Source organism: Typha latifolia, chromosome 6 (assembly GCF_019914945.1).
Source record: "Typha latifolia isolate L0001 chromosome 6, TyphaL0001v2, whole genome shotgun sequence".
Classification (NCBI taxonomy): domain Eukaryota; kingdom Viridiplantae; phylum Streptophyta; class Magnoliopsida; order Poales; family Typhaceae; genus Typha; species Typha latifolia.
This window is the reverse complement of record NC_133091.1, coordinates 11,138,087-11,161,965: the sequence shown is the minus strand read 5'-3', so window position 1 is coordinate 11,161,965 and position 23,879 is coordinate 11,138,087. Positions and strand designations below refer to the sequence as shown.

At 34.2% G+C, this 23,879-nt stretch overlaps 2 protein-coding genes across 5 annotated transcripts; one reads left to right on the top strand and one right to left on the bottom strand.

Annotated features, from left to right (window-relative positions):
- Positions 1-1,579: 1,579 nt before the first annotated feature.
- On the bottom strand, positions 1,580-3,202 carry LOC140791003 (transcription factor BHLH3-like). The gene is made up of 4 exons (XM_073141345.1): positions 2,974-3,202; positions 2,703-2,828; positions 2,413-2,583; positions 1,580-1,829 (listed from the first exon to the last, which is right to left on the bottom strand). Exons 1-4 carry the CDS (start codon positions 3,049-3,051, stop codon positions 1,740-1,742), a joined length of 465 nt encoding a protein of 154 aa, XP_072997446.1. The 5' UTR covers positions 3,052-3,202; the 3' UTR covers positions 1,580-1,739.
- A 7,491-nt stretch (positions 3,203-10,693) lies between these two features.
- Positions 10,694-22,955, top strand: LOC140791427 (alanine--glyoxylate aminotransferase 2 homolog 3, mitochondrial-like). Of its 4 annotated transcripts, XM_073141993.1 has the most exons (12): positions 10,694-10,879; positions 15,710-15,752; positions 15,844-16,007; positions 17,290-17,381; positions 20,240-20,470; positions 20,569-20,739; positions 21,023-21,166; positions 21,367-21,546; positions 21,699-21,924; positions 22,115-22,228; positions 22,445-22,531; positions 22,614-22,955. In XM_073141993.1, the coding sequence occupies exons 5-12, from the start codon at positions 20,261-20,263 to the stop codon at positions 22,655-22,657; spliced, it is 1,176 nt and encodes a 391-aa protein (XP_072998094.1). In that variant the 5' UTR covers positions 10,694-10,879; positions 15,710-15,752; positions 15,844-16,007; positions 17,290-17,381; positions 20,240-20,260; the 3' UTR covers positions 22,658-22,955. The 4 variants fall into 4 exon arrangements, 3 of the variants coding, with proteins under 3 accessions (XP_072998094.1, XP_072998095.1, XP_072998093.1); XM_073141994.1 differs by lacking the exons at positions 15,710-15,752; positions 15,844-16,007; XR_012109571.1 differs by lacking the exons at positions 10,694-10,879; positions 15,710-15,752; positions 15,844-16,007; positions 17,290-17,381 and adding an exon at positions 19,409-19,716 and having other exon boundaries at positions 22,131-22,228.
- The last annotated feature ends 924 nt before the right edge of the window (positions 22,956-23,879 follow it).

The window sequence follows — 23,879 nt, the reverse complement described above, 5'->3', positions numbered from 1 at the left end:
GGTGCATAATGTCAAAAATGTAGATTAACATGTTATTTTATTAGATTAACAAGACGATGTGGACAGATTTTGGCTAGATTTTGGCCCTACTTATGGAGATAATTAAGTCAATGCGGTTTCATATAAGCATGTGATTGTATATGCTACAATCTATATGGAAAAATTTCATAATACTAAGTTCGATAATTTATGTCAAAATATTTCAAAAAAAAAAAGATTTATGAAATACTAGAGGTGAATAACTGTGAAATGGTAAAATAATAGAAAAACATAAGGGAAAAAGTTTCCATTATTTAAAGCATGGAATAGTACGCCATATAATAAATATCGTGCCAGTAAATTATCAACACCGATACAACTCTTTCTTATGCTCATGCTCACCGGTGAGGTATTCAGTATATCAATCTACTAGTATTAACCATATGACGGCTACGTCAACAATCCTTACCGGTCGAGGACATTAGTTCTACTATTTTCCACTCCAAGATTTTGGGTCAAAGATGCTGCATGCATGCATCATGCATGCATATAAGTTAGTCAAAGGGGGGGATCCTCATATATTTTTTCCACTCCAAGCGACTTCAATAGACCCATGAAAGCAACGTCACCGAATTTGCATCAAGTTGAAACGTTGCATCAATAGAAATGGACGAAAACGAAGTCGGCAAGTTTATTCGATAATTAAACAGTGGATGAGACCTATCCACGGACTTATCGGGACCCCTTTTATCCCGCCGTATTCGGATGCGTGGATAGCGGATCCGATGGATAATTAAGCCGTGATTGATTGGAATAATTTTTGGCGATAAACAATATATTTATCCATATGTTCACTTCTTCTTCTTCTACTAATTTTGTTTTTCTTCTAGTTATCATTTCTCGAAATGTCCATTGAAATATAGGGCTGACAGGATTAGGGCTGGCCCAGCAACAACTCTTATCCTTAGTTTTGGCCCAAGAATTATGTCTAATAGCATTTCATTTATCCATTCTAGGACTAGATAGTCTTAGCACAAATTTGGATTAATTACACATCCATTTTCACATAAAGCTCCTCATTTATTTTCTATGACACTTTATATCCTCAACTATCTAATATCTCTTACATGTGACGGCGTAGACATAAAACATCAAATGACTATTTTATTTTCATTTTAGCCTCTTTCATGTTTTTTTCATCTAAACATAAAACGATCCTTAAAGAGTTTAAGGATTGACCATGTGAAGTCTCATTTGTAAGGTTTCACATATTTGAGGGGGCCAATGGGCTACAAAAATGTAGTCTAGGTTTAATTATTATAATATATTAAATTTAATTTAAAATTAGCAACCTAGTTATTACTTGGATGATTTCTTATGTTAAAATAAACACTATTAAAAGTATTATTCTCTATCAGCTTAAGCTCGTAAATTCAAAATATGGTAAGTTAAACCTTTCTTATTCTAAAATCGTCTAAAGAATATTAGAACGTAAGGCATTAAACATACTATTCTCTATTAGCATAAGTTTGCATGTGGATCTATCGGTAAATTGGTAAAGTAATTAACATCTTGTTTCATACCTTCCACACAAGAGATCTTGAATTCGATCATAGACGTTCATCTAATAATTCTACAACATAATACATTTCTCATTACAGGATCTTGCAACTAAAGGGAAAAAAAGAAGAAAGACTCAAAAGAAGGGGGAGAAAGATGAACAAATGCTTGTGCCGATGCTAAAGAAAATTTTACTACAATCACTCTTCCTCTCCACTTCCGGAGCAATTCTTGATAGCTTGTAACACTGCTTGTTCTACGACACCCACATCAACGCTTTCGATCTGGTTCTGTGTTATAGAAATTTGGAAAATACATATCAAATATAGGAGTAGGGACAAGTAATATTTATTTCCAACCTAATAAACTAATATGCGTATAGGAATGTAATTGTTTGAAAAAGAGTGCATTACATATTAATAGTGATTCTAATATTCCCTTGTACTTTCTAGGATGGTCCACAATTTTGTCCTTCGTGTATTTAGTAACAATGCCCTAATCCTATGTTGTACTTTTGCTATACGTTTGTTTAATTTCTAGATTTTACCTTAGTAACTTCCGAAGTGTTGTCACGAGACACACACACACACACACACACACATATAATATATATATATATATAGAGAGAGAGAGAGAGAGAGAGAGACTTTAGGGTTTTCTTCATCTTAGGGTTTAAATCGCTAGAGACCATGGTGTTTAGTAGTTAAATACAATTACTTCAAGAGAATATGATAAATTTAGCCATTATATAGTACTTCTTCAGAATAGTTTGAACATAAAGATTAAAACTATCATTTTCTAACTGCTAAAGCTTTTATAGTACGAAGTTGGTGAGTTTAAGAAAATTAACGAAAATAGGGTTTCTCTTATTACTTCTCCTCCAACCGCTTTGAGTCGAAAAGTGTTAGTGCAAGAAGCCCTAGCTTCCAGTAAATTGAGGCCCAAATCTTCAAAAGCCTCCAGGATAGAGACAAGCAGCCCTGGGAAGCTCTTTGATGAGAAGACGTTGATGAGGAATCCCCTCCCTAGGTTTTCAACACTAACCTGTGACAATATTTACATGGAATAATTAACAAGAGCACAAGAATTATATTCCTTCTTCTTCCTTTTTCGAAGAGAATACAAAACAATAGATATCATATGCATTAATAACAGCAATGTACCATAGGCAGTGGAGTCTTCTCGATGTTATTTTGAGCGAAATCTATCTCTTGATTCAATCTCATGACCTTCTTCTTCAACTCTTGGATATACTTCGATGCGTCTACTATGACTGAAGCTTTATTTACCTGTCCCAAGTTAGTAGAAATTAATAAAACCAATCTGAAAAGGAAGAAGAAGAAGAAGACAACGACGACGACGATAATGATGACTAACTAAAGTAGAAGAATGGAGTAATGTGGAAGAAAAGAATCAGAGATATAAACAAATTACTGCATGAGAGTTAGTAATGGAGCGAAGTATTTGCAACTTCTCATGAAGACCACCTCGCTTGTGCTCCCTAGATACCATACTCTCCTCTCCTCTCTCTCTCTCTCTCTCTCTCTCTCTCTCTCTCTCTCTCTCTCTCTCTCTCTCTCTCTCTCTCTCTAAGTTGAAGTTTTCTGAGGGCTTGAGGCTGTTTAAAGGAAGGAGAGAGCCTTCATTTCTGTACGATCTTCTGATCAATACAGAAATGAATTAAATTTGCTCAAGAAAAAGTCGATTATTTTAGCTGAGAATCACCAAACTACCCTTCACAAATCTTATTTTTTTTATGTTTAACTTAGTACTTGCCTTGGCAAATCATAGTTCAATGTCGTTTTGTAGTAATTTTGATAGAAATATAGAAGTCTAGCAAATAATTATCAAAAATAAATTACGCATTCATTAACTTATCACCACATGAGTCAGTAATGTTAATATTTTTCATGCTAAAATGAGGGAATAAGCATTATTGTCAAATTCGAATTTAAAATCCCACTCAGATAAGATGGTCGTGATCTGTACATGGTGGCATTGCATGTCCTTCGTGTTGTCTAGTAAAACGTAAAAGCTTTTGTTTAATAATTATTTGCAACGTGGTAGCACGACATTGTCCAGAGTATTAATAAGCCACCAAACTTTAATTCCTCTTCCTCCACTAACCAACAAGAAATAGCACGAGAAAGGAGCCCACATTACTTGCCATGCAAGAATGCATCCACTCTCTCTCTCTCTCCATTTCTTTTTCTTAGAGTGAAGGGGTAGCCCTCTCCAATAATTAGATTAATTAACTGAGTCAACCACTCCTCGCAGAGAATTTCTCGAATTCCTGCTAATCTTTTAGTTGATCAGAAATTTATACTAAACTCACTCTAAGTCTATTATACTACCCTTTCAAGAAAACTTACCCATACATGTAGATTAATTTGTGGGGTTTTGATTGATATAGAGAGAGAGAGAGAGAGAGAGAGAGAGAGAGAGAGAGAGGAGAGAAGAATGAGGAGAAGGAGAGGAAGGAGAAAGAGAAGGAGAAAGATCAGAAAGAATCTGCTCGTGAAGGGGCCAGAGGCAGCATAGAAAGCAGCGAAGGCGTCAAAAGGAGGAGTTGTTTGGGTGTTGGCTTATCATGCAGATAGTTGTGAATGCCACCAAATGCTCCTCACGGGATGAAGTCTTTTTCTTTCTTTCTTTCTTTCTCTCTTTCTTTCTTTCTTTCTTTCTTTCTTTTTCCATTACCTGTCTAATATCCCATTGGCCTATACATGCATAGCATCCAAGAACACACGCGCCAACCAACACATGCATGCATGCATGCATGGCTTAATATTAATTTCTTAAAAACAACTTACATACACTTCCACATAAATCATTTTGTCCTGAAAATATAAAAAGTTTTTTTTTTTTTTTTTTTTTTGCAGTATCTTGTTTTTTATTTTCTTTTTTACTTTGCAGAACTACTACTTAGTCATGCTTTGCGTTGCTGACTTTCTAGAGATGACGTAGATCGTATATTGTTAGAGAACAGTGGTTTCTATTAAGGTTAAGTAAGAACTTGGCGATCCAACAAAATAGAAAATCATTTTGAATTTTCCAAGACAATGACCCAAATACTTTTCTTGTTTCAATGTATATATTAAAGAATGCATGCCTTTAGAATATTATTTATGAGGAGCCGCCCTATTGCAAGTATGGCAAGTGGAGAACTATCAAAAACAAAACTAACATGCATGCCATGATCTGCAAGAAGAAAACTATCAAAAATAAAAAGTGAATTCCAACTAAAAATCTCATTGTTTTATTATCATGTTAAGTCGCAGGTCACTCAAAAAAAACTCAATAAAGAACGATGGTTTTATTCCTTTATGTTGTAACACGAATAAAGAGATCTAAACATTTAAATGTGTACATAATCCAAAAGAAAAAGAATAAATTCGTAAATAAAATGAGTGTAAGAGAGAGAGAGAGAGAGAGAGTGATACGCAGAGAAGCATATCAGAAAGGGGCCCATAATGAAGTACAGTTATAAGACCTTCACGTTGGTGGCCAATAAAATATATACGAGTGTCCAAATTTTTAGTAACGTCCACAAAGACTAGAATAAGCTCTTAGCTTCTCTCTTCTCTCTGCAATAATATTAATTAATTGCCATCTCGTGACCCAGACTTGAACCCTAGCTGGCTGTCTATGCCTTGTACTATTACTACGTACTACTACTGCTATTACTCGTGATCGAGTTCCTCTTCCAGATGGGGTTTGGGCTTGGTGTTTGGATCAAACCAACCAATAGCTTAGTGCGACGTGGATTGTCTTTATTCCACGTAGACAAATCACGTATCACATGTATGGACAAGTAATTGGCTAACACCTCCACTTCCAAATCTAGCTGATCACAATCCAACAATTGCATTTTTATTTTTACTTTTATTTTTTTCTAGTATAGTTTGCTCGTGTCTCGGCTTTGTCTCTTGTTACCTATGCCTTTTCTCTTTCCATTTGATTTGACTAGTTAAATTTCAAGCATCCTAGGATAAATGGTTTAAAGTAAAATATTTTTAGCAGATTGCAGTTTACTCGTCTATTATTTAAATCAATCTTTAATTTATTTATTATTTTGTATTTTAAATTTAAGCACTTAATCTATCGGTTATCGCTGAATTAGCAATTATAACTTGGTGTAGATCACTCACGGATTAACTGTTTAGTTTGAAGTGCACGAGAGTAAGTTGAAATCACTGCAAACAACGTAGAGTAAATTATAATTTCAACTATTTTGTTTTCCTTTCCCTTTTCAAATTATTGAGTTTGTTTGCCATTTATTCCCTTAAGAAGGTAATTTATCGAGGATTGGGATATTTTTCACTTAATTATCTTCTATTATTTAGTCCTAGAATTAGTTAACTAACAGCTTTTCGAGCTGAATTTGTTCCTACCTCTTTATTTAGCTTATCTTATAGGAATACACTAGGTATTCTCTCCAAAATATGAGGTACTTTGTGCCCTATTGAGGTAATATATTGTATTTTCTTATTCAAAAAGGAAAATTATTAGGATAAACTCTAAAGATGAAAAAAAAACTACATTATATTTATATAATATATATGTACATGGTTGAGGTTAAAACTTATTATTTGATTAAGTTAAATATGTTACTTTTAACTAACGCGGATGCCATGTCGTATTAGTTAATATAAACATCTATTGGAGTTAGATATTTAAGCTAGCAAAAGTCACTAACATGGTTAGCAATTTTGAGTATACTTAGCGAAATGTCACATATCTTCCATTATAAATACCAAGAATCACTCACTCTACATGAATTGAAGTCGACTAACAATATATATATATATATATAACATCAAGATAAATATGACAAATTTGAGTTGGGGATTTAAATATTTGGAGATGCCACTTTGGCCCTACAAGAGTAACAATTGAGTTATCATGGACCATATATATAAAAGATAAAGTTCACAAAGACAACTATGTTACACAAATTTCCATGCAACTAGAAGGCAAAATCACACTTGCAACTCGTGATATTTGTCTTCCAACTGACATGAGTCATAATGTTACACATACTCAAACAAATCCAAAAGATATCCACGATGAACAGAAAACTATTTGTTGTCTTATATTTTAGCATCATAATTGGTATGGAATTATTGAGCTAAATATAACCAAATTTAAATTAGTTGAACTTACATTATAAAAAGATCATTTCAATGTTGTATAAATTGTTTAATAAATTATCAGATGTTATTTAATATCACGGTAAAAGAAAAAAAATATTGTTTTTGCAAGAAAAAATAATGATAAATATAGTACAGTTTAAAGTTTGAAAAAAAAAAGAGTATTGTAATTATTTATATGTGTTAATTAATTTTAACAACCATATATTAGGAATTCCTTTAAATGTAATAATAATTAATAATTATGATATTTTAAAGAATGTAGCGCAAATTATGATATTGTAAATGCTTTCAATGATAATTATGTAAGAACCCTATTTACTTGTGGAATTATAAAAATATGGGATAATTATTTTATAAAAATGTGGGATAATTTTATCTATAGATTCTTGAACTGTTATTCATTTCGACATAGATTTACTTCATTATGTAAAACCTTCAAAATACCTCTTCCATTAGTTGGATAGATTTTTCTATTAAAAAATATTCCTAATATATTATTATTAAAATTAATAAACACATATAAGCGACTAAAATATCCCCCTTTTTAAGTTTATGGTATAAAATATTTATCAACAATTTTTGTACCACCTAAAATAAGATATATTTCATTGTACTATAGTATTATATATAATATTGGATAGCTTTTAAACTATATATAATGGCAAAATAGTCCTTTTTAGATCTAAATTATGTTTATATCATGATTAGTTAACTTAACTAGCATAATGATATTTTTAAAATAGCACAATAATTTCGATGGCAATTATGACATTTTAAAATGTTCGGTCGGCAATTATATAAAAATCCCTTAAAAAATATCATGTGACTGCCATTGACGCCTAGTTAGGTCTTCCCGATATCAATTTTACTCTTAATTTTGAAGAAAAAAAAAGAAAATAATAATAATTGAAGGTAAGTTAGTCATTTGATATTGTTTACTAACACTGTCAAGAAGACAGAGAAATAGTACGTCTAAAGAAACATCGCAACAAATAAATAAATAAGTACATAAATAAAAATGTCTATATATATATATATATATATATATATATATATTATGATTCACGGGGGTTAGTTCTGGAGTAATTAACCCTAAAAAATGGTAGACAAAGGAGAGGGTACAAGACCAAAAGAGATGACTCACGCGAGAATGTCTTTTTTAATGACACCCATCAAAACTTGACAGTTTATTTGGCTACTTCCCCCAGTGTTTTGCTCTTGGTCTCGGAAGCTAGACTACTCCTCACTTGCCTCCACCACATTCGACATGAATGACTACAGTCATCAGATTTGCTAGCTGTTGGATTCCAATTGTTATACGACAACTTGCCACTACTTCTTGTTGTCTTTCCATCAATCATCATCATCATCATCACAAGGGAAATTATCCTTTTTTTTCTTTTTTCTTCTTCAAAAAGAGATGCTAAAACATTAAGTTACTATATATCTGAGCTAAATGTTGACACTTGTTAAAGCCCTATCTTTGTATATATATATATACTTGATAAAAAGAATACCGCCAAATACACGATCAAAATCGTGGAAGCATGCGATTAACGTACTACCTGGCACTTAAATTGATCTGGATGATCAATTTGATTACACCTTTATATTGACAAGTATGCCTTGACTTCCAACAAAGATATCTAATGAGAAATATGCTGGTTCATGAGCATGCATGGTTAGTTGCAAATATGTAGGAGCTCAAGAAGATTCTTTTGTGCCATGACTTGACTGATGGCCTTCCCTCACATGTTTTGAAGAATGATGAGAATTTAATTGCAGTGCAAAGTTGTGTAGTCTAATCCCTCCTTGCATCACACACACACATACACACATATACATCATCTCATCTATCATTTCTATGACCTTTAGCTTTTAACCTTTTTGTCTTCAACATTCCTTACAGCCCCTATTATACTGGAAAAAACAATAAACCATTCTCTCTCTCTCTCTCTCTCTCTCTCTCTCTGAGAAGATAGAAATATATTACTGAGATGGTACTCATTTTTATCCTATTCTTTTTCTCGTAGCTTTAATAATCCTTTTATGATGCAATTTGCGGAGCCCCATATTTGGCTGCATGTATTTTGACAAACTTCTCGTGAACCCTCTCCTTGTTGTAAACTTTGTTCTTTTTAGAAGGCATCAGTACTCTTCATATATAGGCCTGTACCCATATAATGAGTTGCCTTTGTCTCACGATTATGTTATTAATTAACAGTAGTTAATGCTATAATCCCCATTTTGTTATCTTCATTATAGTTGTAAGACAAATCCCGATGAGATTAATTGGGTTAGCTATTTAAGCAGTGTTTAGGTACTCTTTTGACGTAAGTAAAACCTAGTATGACAAGTTGTTAGATTAGGAATATATAATACTGATCATTAGGGTTTAGGTTTATATTAGTTATTGCAAGTAACTCACAATTGTTATAGATCTTCTTTCCATCAAGTTGCCATGTCACATGCATATAAATCATATATTATATATATATATATATATATTAGAAAGATTTAAGGTGGTATCATATCAAAATTAATAAGTAATTATAATTAGGTAATATTTAAGCTCTTGTGGTTCATTGACACTAATATTTTTTGCTATAAATAAGTTGCTAAATGATCGTATTATCTCCATCATCCTCAAATTAGATTTTACTTATCAAAAATCAAAAAGAGGGTAAAGTGTAATTTATCCCTAAATAATTAATCAGACTAACACTAATTAGAAGTAGAAGGATAATATTTTTCAAATATTTCACTAATCACTTAAATTTTCTTTTGAGAGAAAAAAAGATTATCTATGTTTATGGCCAGAAATTTGAATATATTATGTGGATCCTTGTGAAATACTACCAAAGGTCACGTGAGGGGATCACTTTGGGAAGTACATTCACATGCAATCGTAACAATAAAAACAAAACCAGTCAAGGTATAAAGTGGCAAGATATATATATATATATAAGTTTGCAAAGTTGAACATAGAAGAAGAGAGGGTGAAAGGGAAGGAAATATCCACAATAATAATAATAACAACAACAACAATAATAATAATAATAATAATAATAATAATAATAATAATAAACATCTTGAAAGAATGAACATCATCTACAGGGAAAGGACAAGACATTTTGGTTGGGTATCTGCCTACATAAACCATGGAAGTACTGCATGTTTTGGCTTTTAGTAGAAAGAATTTAATGAATGGCATGCAAGAATTTTGCCTCTTAATTAATTAAACTAGTTGGAGGAGTCATGGCAAAATATCCAATCCAAGTTGTATTTAGAATTAAATATCATATTAATTTCCCTTCCCCTTTATTCTAGGGAATTTTTATTCTATGTTTTATTTTCTTTTCTTTTTTACTATGAATTGTTAGATCTATTTCATCTCGTTTAAAAGGGTTAATTTTACTTAGATTCTCATGAACTATATTGTTTTTATATACTTTTCAAACATTCTTTCACCGCAAGCACTCACATAAAATAAATTTTTAATTTTTATTTAGAGGTTCATATGTTTACTTTTTTTCTTTATTTAAAAAGGTATATATAGATATTTTTCTTAGTTTAAGAAATATATGTGGGTACCAAAAAAAGCAGTGAGGGAAAACCAATAATAATTCAAGAAGTCTAAGTATAATTATTCATAAATTATTCAAATTTTTATATTAAGAAAAAAAAATCTAAGTGTATGTTCAATAAAATAGTTTGAAAATTATAGTAGAATGATAATAAATTTTGATAATAAGAGCAGATTAGTCAAAAACTTGCTCAAAGTGGCTCCAACTTTTTTTTTTAGCAAATTAGTATAAATTGTTACGTATAACAGAAAATTGGCATCTTCCAATTAAATTGGTTATGAAATTAGAATTAGATTTTAATTTTAGAGGCTAAGTTTTAAAGAACTCCCATTTGAAACCCTATATAGAGTTAGGTTCCCAAATGGGCCTAAACTTTTATCCATAAGGCCCAAGTTTCTACTAAGATTGGCCCAGTTCATACTCTTCTGCTCTCTCTCTCTCTCTCTCTTGCAGGGCAGGGACGAGAAAAAAAAAACCTCCTTTTCCCGCCAAAAGATCTCAAAATTCTCCATTTCTTCCTCTTATTCTCGCTCTTCCTCTGCGAAGGAGATGATGGTCGGGGGATGAGCGCGAGAGACTCGTCATGGCCGTCGATCGGTGAGTTATTCTTGAACTTTCTGGAAGAAAATTTGGGGATTTTAGATGGATTTCTCCAATTCCTGTAAGGGTTTCTTGATTCTTTTCAATTTCGTGAATAAGGAATCCGTAGGTTCATCAATTGAAATTCATAGGGATAATTTGTTTTCCTGGGTCGAAGGAAATAATCTGTAACCTTTTTGAGTGTAATGAATGATAAAGCCAGATTGCACTATTTTGTAGGAAAGAGTAAGATGTTAGTTTTATTGAATACTATGTCTATTAGAAATTTAGTAGATTTGAAGCTAAGTAATTCTTTCAACGATCTTTTGTATTACTTGGGTGCCATTTACTTTGATGGGTGATTCATCGAACCTAAGGATCTTCTTGGTATTGTTGTTAAGCAATCAATGGGTAGGAAAACGGAAGCAATCCCTAACCCAATACAAGGGCAAATAGAACAACAATGGATGGTATTAACCAAATATTAGCAAAGCTAATAATAACACCAATTTAAGAAAACTCAATCATGATGTTACAAGTAGAGAGCAATAATCATACAAAGACAATCACAGGCATGAATCTCAAATATATGCAAACCACAAAGAAGAGAAAATAAGATATAAGATTTATGTGGTTCGTTAATGTGCCTACATCCACGGGCGATGCAATCTTCAATTCACTAGTAGAGATGCAAAATACAATTATTTTCGAGCCTTTAATCTCTCCAAATACAATAGGTATATTCTCTCTCAAAAGCCCCTTAGTTAGTTTGCCCTAAACCCATCTTAAAGATATTTATAGGACTGACTTACGAAGGGAAAACTCTGTGGGGCATTTGAACGGTTGCCCGAGTGTGTTCGAACGCCCTTTTGTAAGTCTCGGTAAATGCGAACACTTCTTAGGCATTCGAACGTCTTGTTTGAACGCATTTTGAACGCCCTTCGAATTTCTTGTAGAATTGAGCTAAAAACAACAATTCTCCACCTTGGCGAAAATTCCAAGACTTCGACCAAATTCCTCTCTACCAATGCAAAGTGATTACAAATCCCCAGATGCACCGACTACAAATTCGTGTCAAATGACACCAAATCCAAAACAATCAAATATTGCAAAATTTCAAAATTTCAAAGAACTTTAAATGGTCTTCATCATTGCAAAGTGTGTATGCACCACCCCAAATATAAAAGTAATCAACTATGGTGAGACTTCAAAGACGCCAAACAAACTGTCTCCACCAATGCAAAATGAGTGAGTGCACCACACTAATTCCAAGCAATCAAATATACAAATAATTAGTCAAGTCCAAACAATGTCGGACCTTGACCCCAATCATAATTGTATGTTATGATCCGACCATATGGGTTAGGAGTCAAATTGAGTCGAGTCTAGTTTAGTCATATGAGCCATTAAGGCAAGTCAAAATAAATCATGATAGCCCTTAAGGCAAGTCTAGTTAAGGCAAGTCCAAATAAGTCACAACAGTTCTTAAGGCAAGTCTAATTAAGTCATGTAAGCCTTTAAGACAAGTTCTAATTCGAGTCGTGTCAGCCTTTAGGGCTAAGTCCGAGTATGACTCATTATACCACACCTCTATATATAGAGGGGCAGGGCTTCTTTGTTAAACATCGAAGAATCCAAGCATCCAAGCATTGAGAATTAATTGAGTTTAGTTATTTTTTCATTACCGTATTTATCATTTTATCGTAGCCATTAGATCGTCGTTATCTTTCTAGGGGTAGATCATAGTCGTAGATCCTCCAAAACTTCCAAACCCTAGTCACCTCCTACCTCCAGCAGCCACCCTACAATACGGCCATCTATCACCAGCCTTGGCCGTCCACCACCCTCCGACGACCGACGCAACATCGGATATTTATCGTTCTGCCCTCTCTGACTTATCTCCACTATTTTATTTTTAACTTTTCATCCCGAACTCTGATTTAGGTGAAATCATAGCCATTAGAACTCTAATTTACGAGTACCACCTAAATTCATAATCATCCTACGGGCGGATCGTTCCAGATCTGGTCCGTAATACTGTACTGTCGTCGTGAACAATCGAAAGTGCATATGCCATCCTATCAGTATACCGTGCAGACTTCTAAGTTTTCCTCTTCAGTCTACTAACTGCAATTAACTTTTCTTTCTGCAAATTTTTTTGAGTTGATATCTCCTTATGCAATCTTGAGTCTTTTAAATTTAGATTTCTTATTTTGATAGACTTTAGCAGAGTAATAGGGATTCCAATCTCCACCTGTTGCGAAAAATCTTTGCTTTTGCCATTTTCCAAATGCTCTTGATTCAAGTTAGAAGACTCTCCAAGAGTTACAACTCTCCCAGAGATCACATTCTTCAAATCTAGGCTTTGTGATTTATGACCATATCTGCATATTATAAATTGCATTGCAAACAATACAAATTCCTTTTCTGAAAGCCTTTTATCACAACCAAATTATCAAATGCAATTTTCAAAACTCCATCTTTCATTGTGATTGCGAAGCCTTTCAATTCCAATGCACTTAATGAGATAGGATTCTTCTTCAAATCAGAAACATATCGAACACTTGTCAACTCTCTCACTGATTCAGCATGCAACTGCAAACGAATTGTGCCAATTCTTTCAATATTACAGGTATTTTTATTACGCATAAAAACTATGTCTTCATTTAGTTCTTCAAAAGTGCAAAATCAATCACGATGAGTACTCATATGAAAAGTGCAACCAGAATCCAAATCCACACATCTGAACTGGTAAGTGCAATATTCAAATCTAAATTATCAGCCTCATCTTCAAAATCTATCACATTTGCCTTTTCCTTCTATTGATCCCTACATGCAAGACAATCATTTTTTCAATGCACTTTATTGCGACAATATGAATATTTATCTTTAGTGGGAATGTTTATGCTAGACAATGCACCACACTTGCTAAATTATTTATCTCCTCATTGCTAAATATGAATATTTATCTTTAGTGGGCCTCATTCCTTCCTTAGTTTTCGATCTAGCAACCCATGAGCTATACCACCCTTGCCTATTGGGTTGGGCTTGAGGCCAACTCAACACCCTACCTATGCAGCAGCCTAGTCCAAATGAGGTTATTTGGACCCTATAGCCCCATTTCCCTATCCCCACGTGATTAATTAGCCTAACCACTCTCCTAAAGACAAATTCTTATTATCTAAATAGTGTGAATTTTATGATGACATGAAACTCACCCTAGGGAACCCTTGACTCATGTGATATGCCTAAACCTAAATTATCTAATATGGTAATTAACTCATGTGATATGCCTAAACCTAAATTCTCTAATAAGGTAATTAATTCTATTAATTCACTAACCTTACGTATGGCTTTATTTGCGTGAATTGTTAGGATTGACACGGAAGATTTTGGGATTCCGGAGGAGCCGGCTAGTTGAGGGGAATTAGAGTACTGTGGAGACCTAGGCGAATAGAGTTTATACAAGTCTAGAATAATATAATTGTTGCTATTATACTTTTCCTGATGTTATAAGAATGATGGTGTTAGCATATACATTTAGTATAATTATTATGTATCCTGGTATGCGTAGTTGTTGATAGTGTACTTTTCATGATATTGTAGGAATGTTAGTATTAACACATGCATTTAGTGTATCATGATATATCTTGACATGTGTAATGATTGATAGTATACTCTTCATGGTCAGAACTAGATTATGATGATAGTAAGAACTTAATTATGAGGCAGAGATGTATCTCTAGTGATACCTAACGACGTAGGATTAGGACGTCCACTGATGAGCTGAGGGCTCTAGACTATTCCGCCGAGGGCAGATTTAGAGGTAGTGAGATATGGGCCTACGATCGATGTTCTTAGTCTTATAGCTACAGACAACCGATCACATGTAGTGTCGCTATGCATGTTTGGGTGACAATACCGCTAGATGTATATATATCTCTATGAGATGATGGATGGTTATATGATGGATAATTTTTGGAGAATATCTAAATTATGTGGTAAATGGCTCGGTGAGCTACGATAAATCACGATTAATACCTTGATGAGCATGTAATGACTAAACCTCCTTAACTTGCGTGAATATGAAAAAAACTACTCTTTTTACTTCTAAGCATAACATGTAAATGCTATGATTAAGCTTTATATGAATAAGATGTTGTATCAAGCTTATCATGATATAATTAGGAGTTGGCATGTTCAAGGATAGTACCTTGTAGTCTTTATCGGTTGTATTGATTTAGTAACTATTGTAAGTCATTTAAATAAGCTTATTCTATTATTAGCAACTATAGGCATACATTGGAATATGCACCTGTGATTTCAATGTTATAGATTGTATGGATTCCACTCGTTGGGCTCACCACCTCTTGGTGGCATCATTTCAGAGCTAAGGGAAGCAGTTGCAGGTAGCGAGGAGTAGCTGACTTTACTTTATTTAGTGTTATTTCTATTAGTTGTATTAAACTCCTGTGAGGGTGTTATGATTGGAGTAGTATTTTAGACATTGGAGTTGTATTTTGGATGTGTATTTTTGAAGGCTTGTTGTGGCATGTGGAACTTGTATCATGACTCATATTGCTTGAGATCATTTATGGTATAAACATATATTTCTATGTGCCTTATGGAAATATATTACTACATGTCACATAATACATCGCGTGGGGAAATTTACCCATGTGGTATACATTTGTATTTGGAGGTTTGGGTGTTTCAACAGGTCTTTTAAGTCTGCCCTTTTTCTGCTAGATTGCTCTCTTTATTTACCTTTTCAATGCAAATGAATAGAGTTCTAGAACCTGACCTTACTTTAGCACTGATCTTCGAAGTACTTTAACCTTCATGCAGTAAAATTAATTGGCGCGAGAATCTTGTGATTTGTAGTTTTCAGGTAAACTCTCTGAAATGTTCTTATTGGTAGAAGGGATACATCAGTTGCCACAGTATATAGGATCTTTTATTACCTGTTATCAACGTCACAGAACAAACGACACGCTGGATCATATTGAAACAATCTCATGATGGAGAGTTCTACTCGTGTTTTACTTCCAATGGTTACCTGTAAAGGGGTAGGACCGAAGTCCCCAGAGTCATCAGACTTATTTTGCGACAAAGAATCTTGGCTTGACCTAAAATTCCTGCCGGGGTGAGTTAATATATTTCTTAGTGTCATCCCACTCATCAGATAAGGGTTGCTCATATAATGTGTTTAATTCTTGTCCAGTATGTAGCTTTTTCATTATTTGTTTAGTTTCAAATGATCATTGAGTTAGAGCTTTATCATTTTATAATGACATGCATAGCTGATTGAAATGTGATGTATTGAGGGTCCAAGTGAGAAAAAATAGCGGATGCCACGTCTTAGTTAGAGAGTAGCACTCATGCATTAAGTACTTCTTTGATCAGTACAACTCTTGCGTGGCGTTTTGATATAAGAATAATTTAATTTGAGCACCAGATCAAACTGTCCACATTCAATGAACCTTGTGTCTCTGCGCGCATTCAGTGGACCTCCCCTCTCTAAAGGAATCTCCATTTGGTTTATGTACTGAAGGTCTCAAGCAGCACAAGTTAAATCTATGCCTTTCCTTCTTTGTCTCCATTGCTGAATCCTTCATGTATCAAAATGTACTGCATGCCTTGTGCTCAACAGCTTTCTTGATGATTTCCCATGGTATTGCACTTTTGTTGGCCAAATAAGCAGGTCCAATGGTTGATCTATATATGGTTGTGTATTGAGTGTGGCAAGAAGGGAGGCAGTAGCCATCTTTTGCATGGTGTTAAAGGTTTGGAGGTGTCCTATATGTTAACTACTTGGGAAAGTAAAAAAATCTGCCCATGTTAAAGTTTGAGAAATTGGCATTATCGCCTATGGATAAAAGTACTATGTGGACCATTGCAGATACTAATCATTCTTGTATAAAGTTGCAATGTTGCATGTTTAATTGGTATCTATCTAATGTGGCTTGATATGTTAATTGAAGTTTAAGGTCTTCTCTTTTCATGGGCTCTTCTGGTTCTGCAATTAGATAAGATCAAGGGGGAAAAATAAATGAAAGTGTGATGTGGATCCAACTGGTCTTTGATTCCTGAACCAACAGTTTTTTATTCTTGAGCTAATGGACACTGGGATTTGAAAGGTGTTTGTTCTTTGATATGTTGTTTATGAATGGAAAATAAAGGAGAAGCATTTGGGTATATACATATAGAGGGATAAATTTCCTACAACTAATATTGTGCTTAACAAAAATAGGACAGTCTTACTTAATGTCTCAAAGATGTTATCAAGTTTGTTTGATTTGGGTTATGAAGAGTATACTCCTAGTTGCTCTACTCGAATTATTAATTCCCACTTGGGTAAAAGTTTGTTCCTAGTTGCTGTCTCAGACATTAAATCCCACTCACAGGCATGCTTTGGGTTTTTGTAGGGAAGTGCTGCAAGCTAAACTTGATGATAAGTGATTGCGTGATCGCATACATCATCTTTAAGGTGGACGAACGTAATAAATCAGCAAGTTAGGTAAATGAAAGACTACAACAAACGTTCTCCTTTTCTTTCAAAATGATTGATGATGATGTTCTGCAAAATAATGGCCACCAACTTGTTGATCACAACGTTTAGATCATCGCATTGCTCAGCATTACAACCTAGTTGTCTGCAAAGAGAAAAAAGAATTAAAGCTTGTGATTCCGAAAACTATTTAGAAAATTACTGTTGTTTTCTTTAGCTCAACTCTATGGCATTAAACTTAATATGAAGGAACTGACAGGGGTATAAGAACTGCTTTTGTGTGATAATGGCTTGCCATTTATTAAGTGTTAAGCGCAAGCTTAGTGTTAGAAATGCAATTGTTCTGGTGAATGCCGGAAAGTTAAGAGGGTAATACACAGAAGGGCATCAAGTTAGTGATGTGGAAGTATTACAACGTTGCAGATAGGTTTTATTATTGCTTGCACGTCACTTGACAACTTGGTAGTATAACATTATTTATTTATTTGCACTAGAAGCATAGTGAATTGAAATACTATAACAAAATAATCTTGTTCTTATGTTGATGAATGCCTAGTGAATCTTGTTCTTATGTAAAAAGGAAAAAAATATTGATGTATTTAAACAAAGTTCCTGTAGATTTGCTTGCCATTTTCCTCTTGGCAAATGTAACCATCAATTATTTGTATGCTAAAAAATTACTTAGATTTTTATTGACACTCGTGACTTGTGAGTGCAATTTGGGTGGCTCTAGCTGATCATGGAATGGTTGTTTGAATGTGCAATTGGAAATTTATTAGAAACACATAGCATGACCATGAATTGCTGTTCTCGTCTCTAGGTTGATGCGGATAACAGTAAAATCTCCTCTCTTTACCATAACACATTTGAGTATTGTGGAGTGGATCTTTGAAAGATATTAGGGATTTATCTGGGTAATTATCAATTAATATTAAAGATTAATTATTCTTAGTGTAAGATATTATAATGACAAATTGATGGACATAAAATACTAACTATTTATGATTTACGATCTAGTATTATGTATGATTAAGACATTGCTCATGGAACATAACATTGTGGGAAGAAATCGAGCAAAAGTTTAAAGAAAAGCAAATTTAGCATGCAAGTAGTAAAACCATTTCAAATGGGAGTAAATGGCATTGGACATCAGTATAAGAAAGTTGTTTAAGAAAATTTAAGTGGCGTTCGGATGACATTTGAAAGGTGTCAAGACGATATGCACAGATTTGAGAATGAAAGTTCATATTTGATTTCAGATTTGGAATATCTATGATTCTTTTAGTAATATCATAGATATTCCTCACCTCTATTTAGGGCTAGACACAAACCAAAAGTATCCATCCCATCTAAGGAACCCTAATCTGAAGTAACTTCCCTTTCTATCATTGGGTGAGGAGATATTTGAGTCTGAGTGTTTGAGGAAGATCAATTATAACTTATAGCACAGTGGTGGAGTTGAACTAGAGAAAGAGAGGCACATCTATCCAATTGGAGAGAACTCAAAATAATTCTATTCTATCTTGTAAGAGTTCTCGCTTTTTCTCACGGAGTAAAATTCTTATCTATTGTGATGAGAGTTACTATTATATGTTTTGAGTGCTTGTGCTACATCAGAGGATACCAAAGTACCTGATGAGTGTTCCGTAGTGACATACTGGGAATAAAACATAGAGGCAATCTAATAATAGAATAGTTAACTCTAGGGATCATTGGTATTTTTTTTTTTGTTTTTAATCCTCACTCCTCTAAACAGTCTAACTCGGCTATGTTCTGGGGAACATTCTTAGTGGATAAAAACTCTCTTATCGGTGGATAACAAAACTTTTATCCCTACTTCCACTGCTTACTTAAAATAGTGTCACGCAATACCAGGGGCATCATCTATATAAAATTCCTTTTTACCGGCTATGTTCAACGTACTAGTGAGTTAACTTCGTAAATTAGGCAACACCCAAGGGCTAAACTTGTCATTTTAGTTCCCTAAACACCCCTTCTCTTCCTATATATAAAACCTCTTCCCTCCCTCTCGCTTCCTCGTACGAGAGAGAGAGAGAGAGAGAGAGAGAGAGAGAGAGAGAGAGAGAGAGAGAGATAGAAGTTTGGCTGTTTTTCCCACCAAGGGCTCGTCTTTTTCGTTCTTTGAACGATGAAGAGGCTTCTCGTGAGGAGGCTCTCCAAATTGGCCGACGCCATTCCACGAGAGAGAAACAATCCCCCCCCTTCCCAGAATGCCCCCTTCGATCACAAACCTCTTCCCTACGAGGGCCCCACGGCTGCTGAGATCTTAAAGAAGCGTGCCGAGTTCTTGAGCCCTTCTATGTTCTGCTTCTATAAGAAGCCCGTACGTTGCTTCTAATTCTATCATTAATTATGCTTCCTAACTCTTAAAGTTTAAGGTGAATTTTTTAGGAGTTTTCTCATTATATGATAATTATCGAATTTGGAACTTATCGGTTTCTTGATTGGTAGTTACTTCTTTATGTAATGTCTCATAGTGCAGCAAAAGTTGCCACGAACTTAATCACTTTATAGATATTGTGAGTTGGTAAGTTTTGGGTTGTCTTTTTTTTTTCTTTTCTTTAATAATCAGAATCGGTTACCATTTCATTTCTTCAATTAATGTATGACACTCTTTGTTCTAAAGAAGAGAAAGAGATTAAGAGAAGTATGTATTCTCTGCTTCATCAAAAGAAAGGCTTTAATGAAATGGGCTCTAAAAATGATATGATCCTTATGCCTTGAAGTTATTGAAAACAAAGAGCCCAACGCTGCATACTCGGATATGTTCATAGTGGTTAAGAGATTGAGATATCTATAGTCGATGCGTAATTAGAAATTATACTGAAAATGTGTTTGTTCTACAGTTGAATATAGTTGAAGGGAAAATGCAGTACCTGTTTGATGAGGATGGGCATAGGTACCTCGACGCTTTTGCCGGTATAGCCACTGTATGTTGTGGGCATTGCCATCCTAAAGTTGTCAAAGCCATCACCAACCAAACGAAATGTCTTCAGCATTCTACTATTGTATACCTGAATCATGCCATTACTGATTTTGCCGAGGCATTAGCTTCTAAGATGCCTGGTGATCTCAAGGTATCATGATTTACTTCTGTATCATTCATTCGTCATGCCTTTTTTGTTTTTCTCTCTCTCTCACTTCTCTTTTCTTATTCCCTTGCCATTCTTTATAGGTAGTTTTCTTCACAAATTCTGGTACAGAAGCTAATGAACTTGCCATGATGATGGCTCGCCTCTATACTGGTTGCCATGATATCATATCAGTTAGAAATGCATATCATGGCAATGCAGCTGGAACAATGGGTGCAACAGCTCAAAATAACTGGAAGTTCAATTTGATGCAGGTAATTTTAGCTCTAGATGATGCTATATTGTTTCTGTCATGTATGTTCTTTGTGCATGTTGGTTCTATAATTTGTTTTTAGTTTTTTTATCATAATTGACATGTTAATTCAGTCAGAGAAGTTGTATATGTGTTTGGCTGTACAATTGTTGGGAAGATGTAGAGGTTGGATAATAAATATGGTAGTCCAAGGTTGAGAAAATGTTAATCTTTCTTATGGTTGATTTATCAATCAACATATAGCTAATAGCTCCTAATTTCTGATTATGGTCTGCTGCTAGCAGAGTGGAGTGCACCATGCAGTGAATCCAGATCCATATAGAGGTCTTTTTGGTTCAGACGGAGAAAAATATGCTAGAGATGTGCAAGAAATCATCAACTTTGGAACTTCCGGTCATATTGCAGGTTTCATATCTGAAACCATACAGGTATGCAGTTTACATCAACCCCATCATTCTATTTCATCTTACTATTGCCAAAATAGTACAATACTTATTAGTTAAAGCTGCTCAACTCGAGAAGGCCCTTTGTGAGATTAACAATAAATACTCGGTTATAATTTCAGATCTTCAGATTTGTTGAAACATTTTCTTTTCTTCAGTAAACGAATTGCTTGTCTTTCTAACAGGGAGTAGGTGGAATTATTGAATTAGCTCCAGGTTACTTGCCTGCCGTGTATAAAACCATTAAGAAGGCTGGAGGCCTTTGTATAGCAGATGAGGTTCAATCAGGATTTGCACGCCTTGGAAGCCACTTCTGGGGATTTGAGGCCCATGGTGTGGTACCTGACATAGTTACTATGGCAAAGGTGAATAGTCATTTTGCTTTCACATTACAGATATTGCTTGGCTCCTGTTTATATTCAACTCTCTCTTAGCAAATACTTTTTGAGTTACATGACTTATTGTCTTCAATTCGAGTGAACTTCTTCGTCTGTAAGTGCTCCTTTCAATTTCACAGGGTATTGGTAACGGAATCCCTCTTGGTGCAGTGGTGACAACTCCAGAGATTGCTCAAGTCCTGACTCGACGCAGTTACTTCAATACATTTGGCGGTAATCCTGTCTGTACTGCCGGAGGGCTTGCGGTTCTTAGAGTTCTCGAGGAAGAAAAGCTTCAAGAAAATGCATATATTGTTGGCTCTTACATGAAAGATCGCATCAGAAACCTTCAGGAAAAGCATAATAGTAAGCTTAGTTCCCTGCCATAAGTGTTTACTGTGTGCCTTGCTAATTTATCTTACTATCATGCTTTATATGGATCAGTATAAGTTTGCATGCAATGTAATGAAACTTGCTAGTTATACGGTATTGAGCTATTTGCACATCCAGGATGGAATCTTTCATTAACTAGTTAAAATTTAACTGGTTTGCATAGTCATTGGTGATGTTAGGGGAAGAGGCTTGATGCTCGGAGTCGAATTAGTCACTGATCACCAACAGAAAATCCCAGCCAAAACAGAAATTTTGCATGTCATGGAGCACATGAAAGGTTCTCTCTCTCTCTCTCTCTCAAAAACATCAGAACATCTTGTATGTTATTGGCGCGGAAAATGAATTACATCTTCTTAGGTTGCAAAATCTGGCACGTTTGATCTTTAACATCTGCAGCCTGATTAAGTATTCTGAAGTAGAAGCTTTGACAGTCATTTTATCTAATTCTGATTGAGTTTATCACTTGCTAATTTCGATGTTATCACTTCCATAGAGATGGGCGTATTGGTTGGGAAAGGTGGCTTCCACGGGAATGTTTTCAGAATTACTCCTCCACTCTGCTTCACTAAGGAAGATGCTGGTATGCAGTTGTTTCATCTCCTCTTATTCATCTATATCGCAATTGCTTTACTGATTCCTCACCATGATTGTGCTTGTTTCAGACTTCTTTGTTGATGTCATGGACATTGCACTATCAAAGCTTTGAAGCTTCTCTCGCAGCTAGACAAGCAAATAGAGAAAGGTGAGCCTGGATCACCTCTGTGCATCTCTGGTGTCAGTTTGAAGATATGTAGCATTACAGAGCATGCATTTGCACCGAAGAAAGAATCCGAATTAGAACACAAGATAACCTCTCTCCCTGCCTTTCTTGTCTCAACCTGATTCCTGCGTGTATATATATATACATTTCTTTTCTTCCAAAGACTTGCTGTACAATGAGATAGTAATGGCAGCAGAAGTGTTATCCAATGAAGTCATATGTATGAATATAGTTTTTTTTCACACCTTGCATTATGCCTCTTTTACTTTTGGAATAAGAATAGTCTTATTTTAAAATAAGCCTCCTTATTTGGTACGGTAACTAAACAACATCTTAGTTTATTCTGGTATAGTAATTCATCATTCTCTCTCATCTTATTCAATACAACTTTTAAAAAATTATTTAATAGTAATCCATAATTACTATATTGCCTTAGATTAAGTATCACTTAATTACACATCGTTTCAGCTATTCTTTCTCTCTCTTCTCTCTCTCTCTCTCTTTTGAAAAATAATTGTCACATAATTATCGGTACCATCACGCATTGTTACACACTGCAACGCATTGTCACGCACTACAACATATTATCACAAACCGCAACACATTCCAAGTTTAACTAACAGATTTAACAGTAGATTATTTTATACATATTCACTAAATTATAGGGCTCAAGTTGTAAATTGTGAAATGTACAGTGTAAACTATAATTTCGCTAACAGACAAGATGTTATATACAAATTTCTCTAAAAAAAATAATCATTTTAGAAAAATAATATTTACTACTACTACTTTAATATATACTCAATAGTATTTTCGTCCTTTGATATAAAACATTACTAATTTCCAATACAATTTTATTATTTTTTAATACTTTAATAGCAACTTTATATCAAATATAATTATTACTTCTTATACTAGTCTTGAACTAAACAATAGAATAGCTTATACTAGCAGCTCTCTTAATCTGATATTAAAAATTAGAATGTACATATTCCACCCTTACTCCACAATTGAACGTAGGCCTAGGCTATGTGTTTTTCTTTATTTCATTTATTATAGTCTTAATGTTATTATTTTCATTCACAACTTGCTTTCTGTTCAAACTAATAACAGTTTTTAAGATAAAAGGGTATTTGCATCCTTACTCTTTGAATAAGAAATTTAACAA